Source organism: Anomaloglossus baeobatrachus, chromosome 2, assembly GCF_048569485.1.
Source record: "Anomaloglossus baeobatrachus isolate aAnoBae1 chromosome 2, aAnoBae1.hap1, whole genome shotgun sequence".
NCBI lineage: Eukaryota > Metazoa > Chordata > Amphibia > Anura > Aromobatidae > Anomaloglossus > Anomaloglossus baeobatrachus.
The window spans coordinates 726,095,446-726,115,510 of record NC_134354.1 but is presented as its reverse complement, the minus strand read 5'-3'; the positions used below and the strand labels follow the sequence as shown (position 1 = coordinate 726,115,510).

The 20,065-nt window shown below is 45.1% G+C and overlaps 1 protein-coding gene across 3 annotated transcripts in view; it reads left to right on the top strand.

The window, feature by feature from the left end:
• Positions 1–20,065, top strand: part of MTUS2 (microtubule associated scaffold protein 2) — a 927,516-nt gene that overhangs the window by 312,320 nt on the left and 595,131 nt on the right. For all 3 annotated transcript variants that reach the window (XM_075337361.1, XM_075337362.1, XM_075337360.1), the window contains exon 3: positions 10,263–10,503. In XM_075337361.1, coding sequence (XP_075193476.1) covers positions 10,263–10,503 — 241 coding nt within the window. The remainder of the gene's footprint in view (positions 1–10,262; positions 10,504–20,065) is intronic.

Sequence of the window (20,065 nt, the reverse complement as noted above, 5' to 3'; positions counted from 1 at the left end):
ATCCACCCGGGGCCAGCTCCGCCTGTGGGGAGCGATACCATCTCGGCTGCCATAACACCTGCCCCGGTGAGGAATCCTACAGCAGCAGCTACTCCCATGTGGCGTCACGACAAATTCTCCCCAAACTTCCCGCTTCCCCACTATTTACTGTACGCCTCGGGGCAACGGAACCGGGCGAGGACACCGATGACATCGCCTGACCCGACTTGAAAAGGCCCGGCAACGAGTAGGTTAACCACCTACCCTGTGGGGCACTACAGTGTCTCTCACCTCACTGCTGCCACCGCAGCCGACGTGGGTATTCGGCTCAGTGCGTATGATCAGAAGTCCCCGGATTTTCGGTCATGGGAACTATGACGCCAGGTGTATGCCTCTCAGCTTCAAACCAGTGTAGTGCACATGACTGAAAGTCTGGGGATGTTCTGGTCATGCGCACTGAGCCAAAAATCAGCGTAGGCCTTGGTAGCAGCAGAGAGGTGAGAGTGACCATGCCTCTGACGTTGCACATTCATTAGCATTTAGCACACCCACAGGGGCGTGCTGACATGCTATGCGGACCAACTAGCCAAGGGAAGTAACGCCCTTGCGACTAGTCCCTGCGCTCATTAGCATATCATAAAGGTTCTTTAGAAATACTTTTTCTAAAGATCTCTTTATCTATGCTACTATAGGCTGCGACTGCTTGGCAGGGATTAGCAATATACACCCAGGCCCGCTCTTGGTTGCCTGTAAGGCTATGTGCGCACGTTGCGTTCTAGAGTGACAAATAAACTGCAGCACTTTGTCACTGCATGTGTGTTTCAAAAAGCATCCAAAACGCTGCGTTTTGGATGCATTTTGAATGCAGTTTGGATGCGTTGTGGATGCTTTCTCTCCCACAGACACAGAGGGAAAAGCATCCAAAACACACAAAAGAAGTGACATGTTGTTTTTTGTTGAACGCATCGATTTTGTCAAATATTTGGTATCCAAAATGCTGCGTTTATGCAACGTGTGCATGGAATTTGGTTAATTCGTATAGACTTTGCTGGGGAAGTAGAACGCATGGGTTTACACTGCAGTTTAAAACGCTGCGTAAATGCATGAAAGAATGCAGCGTGCGCACACAGGCTAAAGGGAATCTATCACAAGTATATGCTATGGAATCTGAGAGCAACATGATGTAAGGGCTGAAACATTGATTGCAGCATCAGTTACTGAACTGCTTGCTGCAGTTTTGATAAAATCCCTGTTTTATGTGCTGTAAATATAGGAATGTTCTAACTGCTGATCTCTGTATAACCCCTCCCATACCATTGAGTGTCTGCTTCCAGTGTACATTGTCAGCAAACTGCCAATCAGTGGTGCAGGCGGGTATACACAAATAATCTGGACTGCATGACTTACAACACCTACTCCTGCAGTGATAATCTCTTGCTGATAAAATACTGATTGTATTGAAACTACAGCCAGCAGATGAGCAAGTGACATCCCTAGAATCAAGCTATTTGCCACTGCAAAAAAAGCTTAAGCTGTAGATACAAATGTTGCACATGTCTTATTACTTTGAAGGGCTGATTCATCATTGCTTTTGTGCATTTTTTTTTTGTTTGCACCATATTCATCTTTTCATTTGTGCCTTTCTTAACCCCGTCACCCCTGACCCTATTTTCAACTTCCTGGCCAGGCCATTTTTTTTTTCAATTCTGACAATCTCACTTTAATATTAACTCTGGAACACTTCAGTGGATCCGAGTTATTCTGAATTTGTTTTTTTCAAGACATATTGTATTTCATGGTAGTGGTAAATATTGAGCAATATGATTTGTGTTTATTTATTATAATATTGAAAATTTGAAAAAAATTGTGAAAATGTAGCAATTTTTAAAATTTTAATTTTATGCCCTTAAACCAGATACCGTAGTTTATAGCACATAAAATAGTTAATAAATAAAATTTGGCACATGACTATTTGACATCAGAATCATTTTTGAAACATAGTTGTTTTTTGTTAGGAAGTTATAAGGGTTAAAAGTTTATTATCAATTTCCTATTTTTTTCTGGCAAAATTTGGAAATACAATTTTAGGGACCACATCACATTTGAAGTGACTTTGAGGGGCCTAGGTGACACAAAATACCCCAAAGTGACATAGTTTTAAAAACTGCACCCCTCAAAGTGCTGAAAACAACATTCAAGAAGTTTATTAACCCTAGAACGCATACCTGGGGCCTCGCAGGCCTGCTAGGTCATTTGTTTTCTATGGTAGATTGAATTGCTTGCGCGTTCTATGGTTAACCCTTTAGATGTTTCACAGAAATTTAAGCAATGTGGAAGGAAAAAAATGAAATATTTCATTTTGCCTACAAAAATGTTCCTTTAGCCCCAAATTTTTCCTTTTCAAAAGGGTAAAGCGGGGTTTACACGCTACGATATCGTTAATGAATTATCGTCGGGGTCACGGTGTTTGTGGCGCACATCCGGCTTCATTAACGAGATCGCAGCGTGTGACACTTTTGAGTGAACTTAAATGATCGCAAAAGCGGTCAAAATCGTTTGCCGCGGAGAGGTCGTCCTGAAACAAAAAATCGTTTAATGCTTATTAGCGATGTTGTTCCTCGTTCCTACGGCTCCACACATCGCTGTGTGTGACACCGCAGGAGCGAGGAACATCTCCTTACCTGCGTCCACTGGCTATGCGGAAGGAAGGAGGAGGGCAGGATGTTTACGTTCCGCTCATCTCCTCCCCTCCACTTCTATTTGACGCCTGCTGTTTGACATCGCTGTGACACCGCACGAACCACCCCCTTAGAAAGGAGGCGGTTTGCTGGCCAGAGCGACGTCGCAGAGCAGGTATGTGCGTGTGACGCTGCCGTAGCGATAAGTTCGCTACGGCAGTGATCACACAATATCGCACGTACGACGGGGGCGGGTGCTATCACACTCGACATCGCTAGCCGGTACTAGCGATGTCGCAGCGTGTAAACCCCGCTTAACTGTCCAAAACGCATCATACAGTTTGTTATGCAATTTCCCGAGTACACCGATACTCCATATGTTGCGGAAAACTACTGTTTGGGTGCACCGCAGGGCTCAGAAGAGAAGGAGATCAATTACACTTTTGGAGTGCAAAATTTTTGAGCTGGAATAGATAGCAGATGCCATGTCGCTTTTGCAGGCCCCTTGATGTGGCTAACCAGTGTAGACTACCCTCAGACGTTACCCCATTTTGGAAATTACACCCCTCTGGGAATTTATCTACAGGTGTAGTGACAATTTTGTCTTCATGGGTGTTTTTGAGAAACAAACAGCTATAGATGTTGCTAAGGGAAAATTGCAAATCTGTCATTGTGGTGCTCAGTATATGGTAGTGTCCAGTACATTGTAGCTCCAAGTACGTTATAGAGCTCATATATTGTGCCCAGCTCATGATTCTGGAGACACGCACCCCGTAAATTAAGTAGGCTCTCCTCACTACAGTAATGTCAAACATGTGGACACAAAATTTGGTTTAGGCACATTGTTGGGCTCAGAAGGAGAGGGTATTTGGATTTGGGAGCACAGAATTCACTGGATTTCTGTAGGGGGCTTTTGGCCACCAGGGTTCTCTGTTGGCTCTGGCTAAAAGACTCTTTTTCACATCTTGTGGTGTGGTTAGTTCCCGGGGACAATTGAAAGCGTGAGGACATTCAAGAGTGAGCACCATCCAGTTCTTAAGAACTCCCCATCCTGAAATAGCAGAGGCTGTCAAGCACTAGCCATTGACCACTTTGTTCCAGTGACGTCAGCTTTTCCATGAGAAAGTATTTTTGGGACCTACGACAGCCGAATTCTAAGTGAGTTCTCCGGAAGACGTTTGCTGTAGCCAGAGATAATGTCACGACTCATGAACAGACTTGGGGAGAGGTATAGTGTGGGACAAGACAGACAAAAGATAAAGTCTTGACTGGTGTATGCAATTTGATCCACTCCACATGTGACAAGTGCTATATTCCAGCTCAGTTCTACAGGTGTTGGTGGAATGTAAGCTCTGCCAGACTGTTTGTAATGTAAGTCCTGAGCTCAGCCCCTTCCTCGGACAATTCAGCTGGAGTGTGTACACAGACTCAGAGATGGCGCCAAACTAAGTTTGTCTGAAACCTTCTGAAACACAGAACATTTTAGCTCAAGCGATAGTCTATTTTCTATAGCCTTTGGTTAGTGTTCACAGTAATCCCTCTTGTTATGGTACCCGGTGGAAAAGAGTGGGTTAGAGATAAAATAAGTCTGGATTAGATAAGTACTGGATTGCAGGTATTAAAAACGGATTGTCCACTAATGGACATCCCCTAGAAAAACAGCATATAAAACATGCATTTTCTGCTGTGATGACGGTCAAGTTTTTCTTTTTTGGAGAGGAGGGTGGTGTTCTTCCCAACAGTTTTTAGACAACATGTGCCAGGAGGCAAACAGACAATAGAGATGGCAGCTCAAGCTGCTTGCTTTCCAGGTTGTATACAATGCTTGCACCTTGGGCTAAATATAGGGACAGATAATCTGTGGGATTTTTCCTGTACACCCACATTCATTAATCTCTGTGACAGTATGTATTAAGTCAGTGTTCTGAGCCATTTCCCTTGATCATGATAGTAAAAATAACATTGCAATTTAGTTTGCAGCAATGCTCAGTTATGGCACTTAGCCAGACATGGCTATGATGAGTTTTATATTACTTTATCACAGGTAATTTCACGGTATATTACTTATTAATAAATGCAATGATCTGATACGTTGCTACCGTGTTTCTCCAAAAATAAGACAGGGTCTTACATTACTTTTGTCTCCTAAAGATGCACTAGGGCTTGTTTTTAGCGGATAGCTTATATTTTTTTTGGCATCAGTGATTGAGTCGCCCGATAATGCAAAATAAATATTCACCCGTTCCATGCCCAGCCCTCTGTGTCGGCGTCAGTGATTGTGCGCAGTCAGACTGCTGCATTAATTTCCCATTAATGCAAAATGAATATTCACCCCTTCCCATACCCACCTCTCTGCACTGGCATTAGTGATAGGATGCAGTCAGATTGTCATATTACTCGCCAACGTATCGCAATCCTCGGACTGGCTAGCTTTTATGCTCAGGTCAGTAGAGCCGCTGGTCCTAGGGCAAGTAAAATAGGAAACTGTCTGCACCCAATCACTGATGCTGGCACAGAAGGGTGAGTGGGGGAAGAGGTAAATATTAATTTTGCATTAAAGGACGACCCAATCACTGATACCTGCATAGAGGAGTGGGAGAGGAAGGGGTGAATATTCATTTTGCATTAAAGGGTGACCCCATGACTGATGCCGACAGAGAGGTATGGGCGGGTGAAGGGGTGAATATTCATTTTGCATTAACATACATTTAACTACATGCGACTATATTTTTTCCAGTTTACAGCAATAAAAGTTACATATCCTTAAAGGGCTGTCCAAGCCCTATTTCAGGATACTACTAGTATGATGAATCGCGGCTAGGGATTATTTTTGGAGTAGGTCTTATATTTTAAGCATACTCCAAAAAGGCAGAAAAATCCTGCTAGGGCTTATTTTGAGGGGAAACGTGTCTTTCCCTGTATATGTGTCAATGAGCTTGTTATGTTTTTCTCTGTTTGTTTTCCTGATATAGACAAGCCTCCTAAAGGAAATCTGTTACCAGGTTGTTGGGTTTTTTTTAAAAATAATCCAAGAGCAGCATGATGTAGGGAAAAAAAACCTGCTGACATTCTCAGATAAGAATTTTTTCTTGTTCTCGCAATAGTTCCTTTTTTCTTCTTATCCTTGTTCTTTCTGAAAATGCTTAAAGGGAACCTGTCAGGTCCCATATGTGTTCTACTTATATAGCAAGATACCAACTCACACTACCAAAAGACAAATTTAAATAGCAAGATGTGTTGACATTGTGCAACCACACACTAAACATAAAATATAACTTTTAATGGTGCTCATTTAAAACAAGTAAACCTCATAAAAACGTGAGTATAAAATAGGAATACCCAAAGCAGTGGTCACCAAGCTCAAATGGACCCTGGTTTCGGTACAGCGCACAAAACACTATCTAGACTGGGTCATTATTATGTCACCTCAGTACTATATTAGAGGTCACATGTACAGGGAACCGCCCTCCACTCTGTACCTCCAATATTATCTAATGTGTAGATAATTGGTGTAAACGACCGCCATTAAACATATATAGAGTTGAGCGGATCGGCTATAATCCGGGTCCGACGGATCCGGATCGGGTTGCCGCCAAAGTCCGGATCCGATCCGGAATCCGTGGCTATGTAAATGAATGGGGAGTCGGATCCGGGATGTGAGAGAGAGAAAGAGGAAGAGAAAGAGAAAGAGAGAGAGAAAATTTTGAAGCCCGCAAGTCCTTGGTGAGACCATTCCAACTATTATAACCATATTATTTAAAGAAATGGTATATGTTTAATGGCGGTCGTTTATATATATACTAGAAGGTGGCCCGATTCTACGCATCGGGTATTCTAGAATTTACGTATTGTGTAGTTCATGTATGATTTTTGTTATATATATATATATATATATATATATATATAGATGTTGTTGTGTGTAGTTACCAAGTGTTTGTGTAGGGCGCTGTACATGTTCTGGGTGTTGTCTGGGTGTGACGGGGGGTGAGAGCGGTGTTGTTTGTGTGTTGCGTTGTTTGTGGAGCGCTGTGTGTCTGTAGCGTTGTGTGTGTGTGTTGCGCGGTTTGTGTGTGTGTGGTGTGTTTTGGGGGGAGGTATGTTTTGTGCAATGTGTGTGTTGTGCGGTATGTGCGTATATTTGTGTGTGCAGCGTTGTCTGTGTGTGGGTGTCTGTGTAGGGCAGTTGTTTGTGGTTCCCAGTGTGTGTGTGTGGTGTGTTGTGCAGTGCGCACGCGTGTGTGTGTTGGGGGGAGGTGTGCACTTCCCATCGTGCTCCATCCCCCATGCAGCGCACTCCCCATCGTGCTCCATCCCCTATGCTGCGCACCCCCCATCCTGCTCCATCTCCCATCATGCGCACTCCGAAACGTGCTCCATCCGCCATGCAGCGCACTCCCTATCGTGCTCCATCCCCTATGCTGCGCATCCCCCATCGTGCTCCATCTCCCATGCTGTGCACTCCCAAACGTGCTCCATCCGCCATGCTGCGCCAGCATCAGCCTCTCTACCCGCAGCATCAGCCTCTCTGCCCGCAGCATCAGCCTCTCTCCCCCAGCATCAGCCTCTCTGTCCCCAGCATCAGCCTCTCTGTCCCCAGCATCAGCCTCTCTGTCCCCAGCATCAGCCTCTCTGTCCCAAGCATCAGCCTCTCTGTCCCCAGCATCAGCCTCTCTGTCCCCAGCATCAGCCTCTCTGTCCCCAGCATCAGCCTCTCTGTCCCCAGCATCAGCCTCTCTGTCCCCAGCATCAGCCTCTCTCCCCGCAGCATCAGCCTCTCTGTCCCCAGCATCAGCCTCAGTACAGTACTCACCTGGGAGCCGTGACCGTGTCAGTTCGGGGAATGCTGAATGTGTGGAGACATGATCTATTGATCTCTGACAGTTTTTTTTATACTTTTCCATGAGGAATAACAGTGGAAAAATACAGTGATAAGATTTATAGAATTGTTATATTGTAGGGAATATACATAATTACTAAGACAGAAGTGTCAGTGGATGTCTGGAAATTGACATAGCATGTGAATATTTTTATGAATTATAGTCATTGCGGTTACATTGCTTTTCCTACCATGGTGCTCTGTATTGTGTAGAAGAAATAATGCATTTTCCTAAATTCCATAGACCTCAGATTCTCCCCGAATAAAGAGAATTGTATGGGGGTTTTTTGGCTGTTAGTGCTAACCAACAGGAATTTCATAATATGTGATAATGTATGAATTTTAAAAAAATGGGAATTTCTCAGTGGTACTTCCTCTGGGTACCTTGTTGCATTATCCATGACCACTAGGCACACTGATGCCCTCTGGTGTAGTTGACCAGACCTACTAAATTCATTGCTATGCGATCAAATGGGACTTCCATGATGGATAATGGCACTAAGTGTCTACGGAAGAGAGCAAACAGGGCAGCTAGCTGGCAGGTGGGATAGCCTAGGCCCTGCAAAGAATCTCTCAGTGACATCCGGTCCAGTATAATCTCTGGAGGATCCATTCTTGTGTTTTGTCTACCCCCAGATGATGACATAAGACATGAGTATGGGCTTATCTAGCACCCTACATCTGGAGGGTCCTGTTACCAACAACTCTCTAGTTCCTCACCTCTCTGCTTGCTAATACGATATAATAAATCCCCATTTACGACATCCGGTGTCGGCCCCCGACTTTTGATCAACCCCATTTAAAATGGTCACACTATTATATGACACATTTAAGAGTTAGGCCCCTGAGTTGGGTGGTTCCAAAGTTCCCACGGACTCCCCCAGCTCAGGAATGTTGGCCTCAGGGCGGTTAGCCTCATCTTCATCACCAACCAGCAACGAGACGGAGACCCATCAGACTCAGCCTGAAACAAGGTTTCTTTAAAGGTGCCTTTGTTGTTGTCCAAGCAACCTGGCACTTCCCTTTTCCCCCACATGTCCCATAACGGCACAGTTCCACCCTATTATAATAAGGTATAATTAGTCCTTGACTATGTCAACCTCTTAGGACTGAGTGCCACGGTTTGTCTTAATGTCCATCTGGGCCACAGGATAGTTCTTAGCTTCCTCATGGATATATATGACGCCCACCATCTTTGCAGAAATCAGCCCATGAGGAAGTGTGGCCTTACTAGAGTCACCAAACTTCTTAAGTCCACTAGGTGGAGAGTTAGCACTGCAGGCTCGTTATACATAATACAAGCAACGGCGACCTTTTGATGCAGTTTATTGTCTCAGAGAGACTGAGACAATGGGCAGGTATGTAACCTGGGTCATGGCACCTCCAACAAATTACATTATTAGCTAGTGCTTTCTGCAACACCTCAGACGCCCTCTGGGCCTCCAGTCGTGCCCCATCTGTGGCTCTAGTTTCTTTCTTTTGGGTGTCAGTCTCACGACTGGAACACCAGTACGGATAACCTTCAGTCCCTTGTTTCCCCAAAGACTTCTCAACTGCCGGGTACATTTATACCATGCCCACCAGGTCATCATCACTCCTGGGATCTCTCTGGACAACTCAGGACTGAACCTCCTTGGAAGGGAGTGTATGAAAGTGTCCTTGACAACTCTTTCCTTCATCTGCCCTGGAGAAGAAGTTTCTGGTTGCAACCACTTCTTAACCAGGACCAGGTGTAATAAGTCAAACATTTGGGAGTGGAGAGGTTTGTCACTGCAATAATCCCAATGGTGCACTCGTTGCACACTTACAGGCAGGGTTACTCCTAGACATGCCAAGATATTTGTTTTCAACTTGGCGTACTCTTTCACATCCTCGAGAGCCAGGTCATACTGGGCCTTCTTTTCCCCTGTTAGATATGGTGCTAGCTGATCACAGGAGTACTTCTCACCTCCACACACAGACAGCTAATCACTATGTCCACCATACCACGCTGCGAGGTGAAGGTATGGGACCAGCCAGTCTCACTATTCTCTCTGACTGCTCATAAACCCGGCCCTTACCATGCCCTAGTAACACTCTTTGTATTATACGCACTGGAGCTTGCTTCCAGCCTGACATCAATGAGGATAATCATCTCTGTGATACATATCTCCCCTCCAAAAAGTGTCCGGCAGCTATCTGAGAGGGTCTATATCCCACCAGCTAATGTATGAACAACAGCTAGAAAAAAAAAAGAAATGGGGAATGGAAACTTGCTTTTTTTTTACTCTGGAAATTTTATATACCCCAGGAAATGACCGTTGAAATATAAGCCGTTCTACCTAATAAAATGCAATACATTTATTTTAAACCTCTCTACTGTGTAGAGTAATATGATTGTCTAATATATTTTATGTACCATACTTCACATGTATCATACTGACAAAATCCACAGCAACTTTTCCTTTTCAACTGTTGTGACCATTTTTAGCAAATAATTTAGCACGGTCTATTTTTTGTTATTTTTGTAGCCTCTGTCAGGAAGAAGGAAACTCCTAGTGTTAAGTTCATGCTGTCGCCGCTTAAGATATCTCAAGAAAAAAATATGCTGTAATACCTAAAAGAAATGTGATAGAATCGCCCCAGTAGTCTCCAGTCACCTAGTGACTTCAAGGATAAATGAAATATAATATTATTTCAAGCGTACTTTGGATCCATTACACTATATACTTTGTGTTTCTTGTGTACAGACAGGTGAAAGGCAGAGAAAAGATGACTTCTGTCCCTCAACATTTACCCATTATGAAGTTCCACCAAGCTTTTATAGATCCACCATGATCCTAAGACCGCAGCTTGGATTGGGCGCAGTCTCCAGGTTGCCATCTGCAAAGAGTAGAATATTGATTGCCAGTCAACGTGCATCGAGTACCTCAATACCTCAACAAGAACTGGTCACCGCTGTCGGAGCACTGAACAACTCAGAAACGACAGGTACATTTTTGTTATTTATGATGGTTTTGAGTCTTTTAATAACAGATTATCCTCTATTGAACAGCCTCTTTAAAAGAAGACTACTAGTGATTAATTTTCACCATTTTGGTTGTGCCTCTTACACAGGAGCACTCAGTCTGCCAAGTGCTCTTGGGCTCTCTAAGAGTGCGAGCAAGCCACTGCTTATCTCAGGGGTACCAATTTGATTTCCAATCTGATATAGGGCATGTGGAATTCTTCACTTCCATGACAATCATCTGTCTGGGGTCCCCGTACATATTAGATTGTCGCCCGAACCCATTGGATATGGTCAATGCTAGATTAATTTGTATGGGGGGCTTAACTCAACAGGCATTGCTCTTTTGCTAAATGTATGCAAATTACCTTTCCTCTAGAAGAAAGAAAACAATCTCATGTTAAATAAAACAAATTAATATTCCTTCTTGTGGAGAGCTTATTTATATTGTGATACATGGATAAGACACCCATCCTACTCACGCTATGCCTTGTAAGAAAGCAACCAGCTACATAGTTAATGGCCGGTATGTACCACAGAAATGGTGTAAACCTGGAAGTCCGTGACGGTACTTGTAGTGTCACAAATGTTGTTATAGCATTCATAGGGCCAGGTTCATGGGTGGCTGGAGAGATGGGTGGGACTGACCATCCACATTCCCCACCTATGGGTGTTTCTGACATGTGTCTTAATGAGGTTGTTTGGCACATGGCAGGCAGAGTGTGTTTGTGAGTAGCAGCCTCTGAACCAGAGTGGAGAGACTGCTAAACTCATAGAGGTTGAAGCTTCTGGAAAGGACCCAGCTGAAGAAAGTGGGGGTTGGCTTCATCTGGCTAGAAGTGAGTCAGTGGAGGCTGTGGGAGCGCCACTCCGATACTGGAAATATCAAAACCGCTGCAGGTGTACTGCGACAAGGACAGACCAGAAATCTGGGTGTCTGAGGAGCAGCCTCTGGGAGAGGAAAAGAGGCTGCTGGACATGGGATAATGGCATAGAAACCTATCTAAAGGGACCCCCTGAGATTAAGAGGGTTCGCTTCATCTGACTAGGGTCAGTTGGATACTGGAAGTGGTATTGAAACCTGTGAGGGCCAACCATGAAGGTAACTGACTGTATTCTGTGAGTGTTGTTTCTGAGGAGCGGTTTATGTGCTTTAATAAACTGCTGGACTTTTTAAGGAACTGTCATCCTGTACGCTACCTTGAAGACCAGCAAGCAAATAAACCCCCCATTATACAGTGTATGAAGTGTGTAATGTTGCACCCTGTATTAGCTTCCTGGCCAACCATTTCTGTAAAACCAGACAGCTAGTATATGAGCATAGAGCTTTTTCTGGAGCATATCAGACCTTTTTTTCATGACTTTGGTATAGTCGAGCTACGGTGTGTCCTGTCCCACCCCCCCAATACCTTTTACCTTACCCCTTTATAACTTAATAAATTAATACATACTACAAAGTTGTATGAAATGGCCACAGCAGCCTTTTATTTAACATATACACACAGAAAATTAACTTAAATATGGTGTGATTCTTGAAGCTCATAAATCTGGTGATTAACTAGTACCTTATTTACACTATTTTCCCCCTGAACCACACTTCTTCCCAGCCGTAACCACCAACTCCGGAGCACTAATAAAAGGGGTGTAAGAGATAACTACCAAACCCGGGACCCGACATTCCATTGCCAGCGGTCCCTCAAATCACCAGACCACCATCCAAACCAGCCAATAAAAGGGATCCATGTTTCTGTGAACCCCCCAGTAACAATTTACACCAACTTCGATTACCCACCCTAACTGCCAACAGACACCATGATCCTGCAATCACTAAAATTAAGGAGGGAGGGCAGGACAATCCCAAGAAAGCACAGGCCAAAGGGATCCTCCGCCCCCAGGCTGGCCTATATATGCTCCAACTGACCCATAATCCCCACCCGCCTCCCCCTTCTGGGGGTCACCTCCTCCTAACCAAGTCGTGCTGGCCTCCACCACACTGGGAGTGGGGTTCTGGCCTTGTACTGTAACAACTTTAAATAAATTGAACCACAGTAAAATTAACAGTAGATGAAACTACACATTTTTTAAGGGGTTACTCATTATCCTCACAGTCCAGTATCCACAGAATAAGAGTCTCTAGCAAGGCTGGAACCACCAGAGTGGCTGAGGCAGATGGCACGGCCAGAACAGACACAGTCAGAGTCACTAGAGCCAATAGGACAGAACGGACTGGTAGCAGGTACCAACAGGACAGGACATACTTGTAATGCCTGATTGGAGCCACAGACTCAGACAGGCTGTAAGGGGAGTCTAGAGAAAAGTCGCTCACAAAGCAGGACCCCAAGAACTCTGCAACCCTTTAACCCCTATACAGGGATTTGGAATTACAGAGAGCCCCAGAGATCACTACCTGTGATAGGCTGTAGTCTGTGGTCGTCAGGCAGGGTCAAAAACCAGGAGATGCTAAACAAGAACAGAATCGGCAGGCAAGGGCGTAGTGAGGAGACAAAGCAGAGGTCAAATCCGGAACTGGCAGCAAGGTGCAAAAACGACAGGCAGGAGGGTAGTCAAACAACAAGCAAAGGTCAGCGCACAGGAATCAAAATACAAACAGCACATGAACCAGGAGTACAGAACTATATCTGGCAGTGGTCATGCGACAGGAGGGGGAATAAGAAGGGTGTGGTGTCTTCCCATTGGCTGCAGGTGAATATTGGCAACTTCAGCTGGAAGACACACGCCACCTACAGTCAGCGAGTGGTACTGCAGGTTCCAGGGAAACCCAGCCTAGTGGATGAGCGGAGCCTGTGCTCCGCAGAGCCACGGGCACCGACTCCTCTCCCATCACCAGCACTATCCATGGTGGGACATGGCGTCGTCTGGCGATTGGAGCAGAAGTCGCAGGAGCGGACTCCGGTGGGGACGTGACAAGACTGGAGCCATGTACCGGCAGGACAGGACTGGAACCACGTGTCTACAGGGCAGGACAGACTGGAGCCACGTACAGGCAGGACAGGACTGGAACCACGTGCCTACAGGGCAGGACAGACTGGAGCCACGTACAGGTGGACAGGATGGACTGCAACCAGGTGCCAACAGTGCAGGATGGGCTGGAGGCAGGTACAGGCAGGACAGAACAGACTGGAGCCAGGTGCCAACAGGTCAGGATGAGTTGGAACCAGATACAGGTAGGACAAGACAGGACATAATGGACAGACCTGACAACTAGCTGGCTAGGGCACAAACAACTAACTAAACAAGGGCGTTAATCAGGCATCTGCTTTAGTGAGAGAGTGCCTCAAGTATCCAGTGCCTCTCAGGGATAGACTGAGAGGCACTTCCTGCGAGTGATGTCCTAGCCTTTTTAAGAGAAGCGCAGCGGTGCATGCACATGGCCTAAGAGCACTTCTGGAGGACCTGTGCCACATGGACAGGCCCTGGGAGAGTGAAGCAGGAGGCAACCACGTGGAGTGCTGCATGGAGAGAGCCTGCCTCGGTGGTGAGTGAGTGTGCGTCCCTGTGGAGAGGAGAGCAAGGGGTGCAGGGATACCAGCGCTTCACTACTTCTATAGGCTGTAATGTCCTTGTACATGTCCTGTATGAATGGAGGGCAGGACTTTAGAAAGATTCCTATAATGGTCACAGGGTCCCCCTGTTTGGCAGTGGTGATCTTTATAAATATTAATAAGTATCTGATACTAAAACATAAGAAAGTGATGGGAAAGAAGTTTATGAATCCTCTTGTAAAACGTCTGCATGGCTACAACGATTACTTTCATAATAACTTATGTGTCTGATTCGTAATGACCGGTGTGACCGCCCGGTTTGCCGTGTACAATGCAGAGCGGCGGACACACAGGCAGAAAATGATTATCACCATTATTAGAGGCACATAAAAGAACAGGCCATCGTTTTGATTTTAGTAGTTAGAAAATGTTTATGCTTGGCGGGAAAAGTCAGGTATAATTGCATTGTTATCATTCTGACATTTATTGCACCCAGACTTGTGTTCACACAATTGCTTTTTGTGGTAGAATTGTAATTTGCTGAGCCATTAGGTGTCGGGCTGTATTGTATCCTGTGTAGCTCTCTAACATGTAATTATCCTATAGACTTCATAGGAACATGCAATTTTTTTGATATAGGAAATTAATTGGTCAACTTATCTGCCTATTTGTTATACTTTGAATGGAAATATTACTGTGTATGGGAGATAACAGAGAATTGACCCGTTCTGTTTAGTGAATCAAGATGGTGCAGACGTGGCCGATTCAACAGACTTTTTTCCAGGAGATGGAGCCACTTTGACTGAGGTCACAGATCTCAAGAGTTCTCCTCCACTTTGGTTATGCCAAGGTGACTTCAAGTTTTCAAGTATATTGTACCAGGCTTGCAAACGTTTTTGAGGGGCCATCCCCTATCACCCCCCTGCCCCAAAACCAATAACTCCACTGGCTAAAAGGAGGAATTGTGCCTAAAGATATGGCTCTTTATTAATTCTGTAGCGCCCCTGAGCCACTCAGGGCACTACAAGGAACTGCATCCTCTTGGGGATGCAGGACCTACCCCCTGGGACCTGGAGTACAAGTGCCGTTACCACCAAAGCACAACCAAAATCCTAGTTCTCCACTCCACATCGGGCATAGAGGGTTAACCATGTAAGCGGATGGTCGCCATGGAAGGAACGAGTTCCGGGATTAGCCAGCCTGGTGGGAGAGGTCAGCAGTGATTCGAGAGAAGTGATGCGCACAGAGAGGTGTGTGGATGTGCCGGAGCTGGGTCCGTGCAGCAGTGACCCCCGAGGGCATGGGAGAGAGGTCGCCAGGGCGGGTACGGACAAGTACCGCTGGGACCGGAGCACGCACGGGGCACAGGGCCCTAGATCAGGCGCCAGTTCTACATGGCTTGATAAATGCCTGACCGGTGAGGACACCTTCATGGACTTCACCGAACCAAATAATCCGGGGGCATCAGCAGTAAACTAGGATCGGGTTTCGGACACTTAACTCCCCACAGGGTCCGCACTGCATTACGTATGGAGAAGGAGACAGTAAGTCGGGCCCCAAACGCTCCACGCTACGGGGACCCAACCAATAGAGAGTGCCAGGAACAGAGCAACCTGGGTCATTGGCTCTACATTAGTACTGATACTCTAAGGGACCTGAACAAGTAATCTAAGGGTCTGAGTGAGTACAGACTGTTCAAGACACCCTGGTGTGGTCTCCGTTATTACCCTGTCACATCTTCCAGGCACGACCCTACCTGCGGAGGGCCAAACATCATTGCTGCTACCACCCCCAGCTCTGGGAGTACCCACATTCAAATCAGGACAGCAATATTGCGCATCAGGGTCACCATATGAGAAAAAAATTAAAATTTAACTTTTAATTAATTTATTCATAAAAATGAGGATAATCCTCACTAATAAAAGGACAAACAATACAAGTAAGGTTTGGCCCCTCCTACTTTTTCAAGGGTTCAATGCAAACCATAAACAAGCTAGTACCGCTATACAAGGTGGAACTTTCCTCACCCATAAACCAGGTGCCAGTTTCAGAAAGTCCACTGATAAATAAAGAAATGGATTTATCTCACCAAATTCTGATATACCACATATTAGATTCGAATGGGTTCAGGCATCCTCCTGGCGGAACCTCATGATTAAGAAAATGTACCTCCCAACGCGTTTCGTTAGAAAAGCAAACTCATCAGGGGAGCTTATAATTGTGGCAATTGCATCTCAGGTCTCATTAAAAATTAGTCCAAAAATTCATCATATGCAATAAACATAGACTCAATAAGGAGTCATGTATGCGGTAAATCCAATTCAGGTCCCATAAGCCATGGACCTCACTCCCAACGAGCGATAAGCACGGCCGCTCCTGCCACGTGCATGTCATTGGGAGTGAGGTCCATGGCTTATGGGACCTGGATTATCCTCATTTTTATAAATAAATTAATTAAAAGTTAAATTTTAATTTTTTTCGCATATGGTGACCCTGATGCGCAATATTGCTGTCCTGATTTGATAACTTGTGTATTTAACCCAGTGGCTATTTAAATAAAGTACCCACATTCAGCAGCGACGGTTCTCTACCTTTAACCACAACCCGCAGTTGGCGTCACGAACATTAACTCTTTTCTCCCCTGTAAATACTCCCCTTTTACAAAGAAGCCCCAGGGCACAGGACCGGGCAACGGTCAGAAGAGTGACATTTCCATTTGCAACCGCCCGGGACCGAGTGCCCCCTTCCCTGGGTGACACAATTCCACCAGATTACCTACTTAGTTTGGCTTCACATGTCTGAAATTCAACAGCCTCATGAGACTGTTGATGTTGGGCCAAGAAAATCTTGTCCAGTTCAGACATCGCATACTGAGTACTGTAGCTTGCACTCTGCTGTAGGACATGGCCGCTGCATCATTCACAACTTCAGCACCTGCGTTTCCTCTATCACCTGTCTTCTGTCCATTCTCTGAGCGTATGTCATGCAGTGACTACCAGTTTTCCACTAGGTACATGGGAACTCCTGGCGAGTGCCGCAACACACAGGGTACATGATATAACGGTGGGCCCTGGCGCTAAGGAAAGGGGAGCAGGGCCACCTCCTAAACTCACCTGAGGCTGATCCCTGCACTTCCTAATGTCCCTATATGGGTTCTTTCACACAGTCGCTGATCACATGCCTATCCCTGTATTTTCCTGGACTCAGCCCTGTCAGTTCCTGCTGCCCTGTATAGTGTGCAGGGCAGCAGGAACGCTAGTCTCACTCTAGGTTCATGACACAGAGAGGATTAGACAGACAAGGCTAAAATAAACAGCAATCATACAAAGCCAGCCAATCAGCAAGAGGTAATAATGAGGAACTGACCAGAGGGGAAAAATAAAAAGGACATAGGTAGGGAAAAACTCAGCACAACTTTCACACAGCAAATATTCTCTGAATGGCTTCCTGGTCCACAGGTTACCTCTAGCAGCAAGCTAAGCAGAAACTTTCACCAGCTCATTCCTGGACTAGGAGGGAAATCTTTATAGCACAGCTAACTAGCAATAGAGAACAGCTGGCTATAGCTTTCATTCAGAGTTCAGGAGACCAGAGGATCTACTTAACCCTGGCAGTACTGGATAAAGCACATGAGGTTAGAGACATGGCTATATCAGGGCAACTATACTACATTTCTAATTAGAAGTATTTGATAATAGTATTAGTACACAGTAGAAATTGGGATAGGATCTTGGAGATAGGAATAACACTCTAAAGCTGGGTTCGCACATAGCGACAGCGACAACGACGTCACTGTTACGTCACCATTTTCTGTGACGCAACAGCGACCTTTTAAGTCGCTGTTATGATCACTGCTTAGCTGTCAAACACAGCAGACGCAGCAGCGATCATAACGACACGCGTCGCTGTGGTAAATGTGCACAGAGCAGGGAGCCGCGCACACTGCTTAGCGCTGGCTCCCTGCTCTCCTAGCTACAGTACACATCAGGTTAATTACCCGATGTGTACTGCAGCTACATGTGCAGAGAGCAGGGAGCCGCGCACACTGCTTAGCGCTGGCTCCCTGCACTCCTAGCTACAGTACACATCGGGTTAATTACTCGATGTGTACTGCAACTACATGTGCAGAGAGCAGGGAGCCGGCACTGGCAGCGAGAGCGGCGGACGCTGGTAACGAAGGTAAATATCGGGTAACCAGGGAAAGGTCTTCCCTTGGTTACCCGATGTTTACCCTGGTTACAGCTTACCGCAGCTGCCAGATGCCGGCTCCTGCTCCATGCTCATTTCATTTTGTCGCTCTCTCGCTGTCACACACAGCGATGTGTGCATCACAGCGGGAAAGCGACGACCAAAAAATGAAGCAGGACATTCAGCAACGACCGGCGACCTCACAGCAGGGGCCAGGTCGTTGCTGAATGTCACACACAGCGACAGCGACGGGACGTCGCTGCAACGTCACAGAAAATGGTGGCGTAGCAGCGACGTCGTTGTCGTCGTCGCTGTGTGTGACACCACCCTAACCCACTTACAACCCCGCCAATTTCCATTTTTGCGGTTTAGTTTTTTTCTTCCCTTCTTCCCATACCCATACATTTTTTATTTTTCTATCCACATAGCCATGAGGGTTTGTTTTTGTGAGATAAGCTGTACTTTAGAATGGCACCCTTCATTTTACCACATAGTGTACTAGAAAACAGGAAAAAAAAATTCCAAGTACTGCAACATTGTGAAAAAAACTTGCAATTCTGGCATTGTTTTTTGGGAATTGTTTTTACGCTGTACACTATGTGGTAAAAATGATTTCTCCAATATGATTCTTATCATCAGTACAATTATGATGATACCAAACCTGTCCAGTTGTTATATTATTTAAGTGGGCAAAAAAAATTCAAGTTTTTTTTTAAAAAAAAAATGGGAAGGTTTGTCGCCATTTTCCGAAACCTGTAACCCTTTCATTTTCTTGGTCAATAGAGCAATGTGATTGCTTATTTTACTAGGCGAGACAATGGTTTTCTTAATACCATTTTGAGATAAATATGATGTTGTGATCGGTTGTTCCAGAATTCTTTGTTGTACTGCAGTGACAAAAAACCCTCAATATTAGCGTTTTTGAAATTTTTCTGAGTAGTGCTTGTCGATCGGTTTAATTAATTTATATCTTAATAGGCCGGAATTTTATGAACACGGCGATACCACATGTCCAATTTTTTTTATTTATTATCTTTATTTTTAATGGGGAAAAGGGGGATGATGTAAACTTTTATTGTTTTAATTATTTTTAAAAACATTTTTTTTTACTTTTCACTGTATTTATTAGTTCCCTTAGGGGACTGTAACCTGCGGTCATCTGATCCCATTTATATGTATAAATACATGTGTGGTCAGTACAAAGGACTGGCACATGACTTATTCCTTCCAAAGACAATACTAAGGACCAGGGGGCACTCACTGCGAGTGGAAGAAAGGCAATTCCGGCAGCTAAATAGGAAAGGGTTCTTTACAGTTAGAGCAGTCAGACTGTAGAGTGCCCTACCACAAGAGGTAGTAATGGCAGATAGTATAACAGCTTTTAAAAAAGGGCTGGATGATTTCTTCAGTACACACAACATTGTCGGTTATAAATGACTTAATGACAAAATGTATAATTGCTGGAGGAAGGTTGAACTAGATGGACCTAGGTCTTTTTCAACATATGTAACTATATAACTTGTTCTATATACAGCAATACCACGGTATTGTTGTACATGGTCTAAATCACGGTGTCCTTTGAAGCCTGGCCATCAGGGTTTCAAGGGAGCTTTGTAATGACAGCGATGGAGGTCTTCAGTACACCCGAGGCTGTCATAATAACCCATCAGTGATCCGTGAGTGTTCCATTGAGTGCATAGAATGACGCAACCTCAAGCTGGAGTGCATTAAATGCTACTGTCAGAGCTAGACAGCAGCATTTAACAAGTTAACAATGGCAGTTGGAGCTCCGTGCCACTCGCGATTGTTAAAGGCAGAACGTGGCTGTAAAAACAGCCATTACCTGCTTAGTATG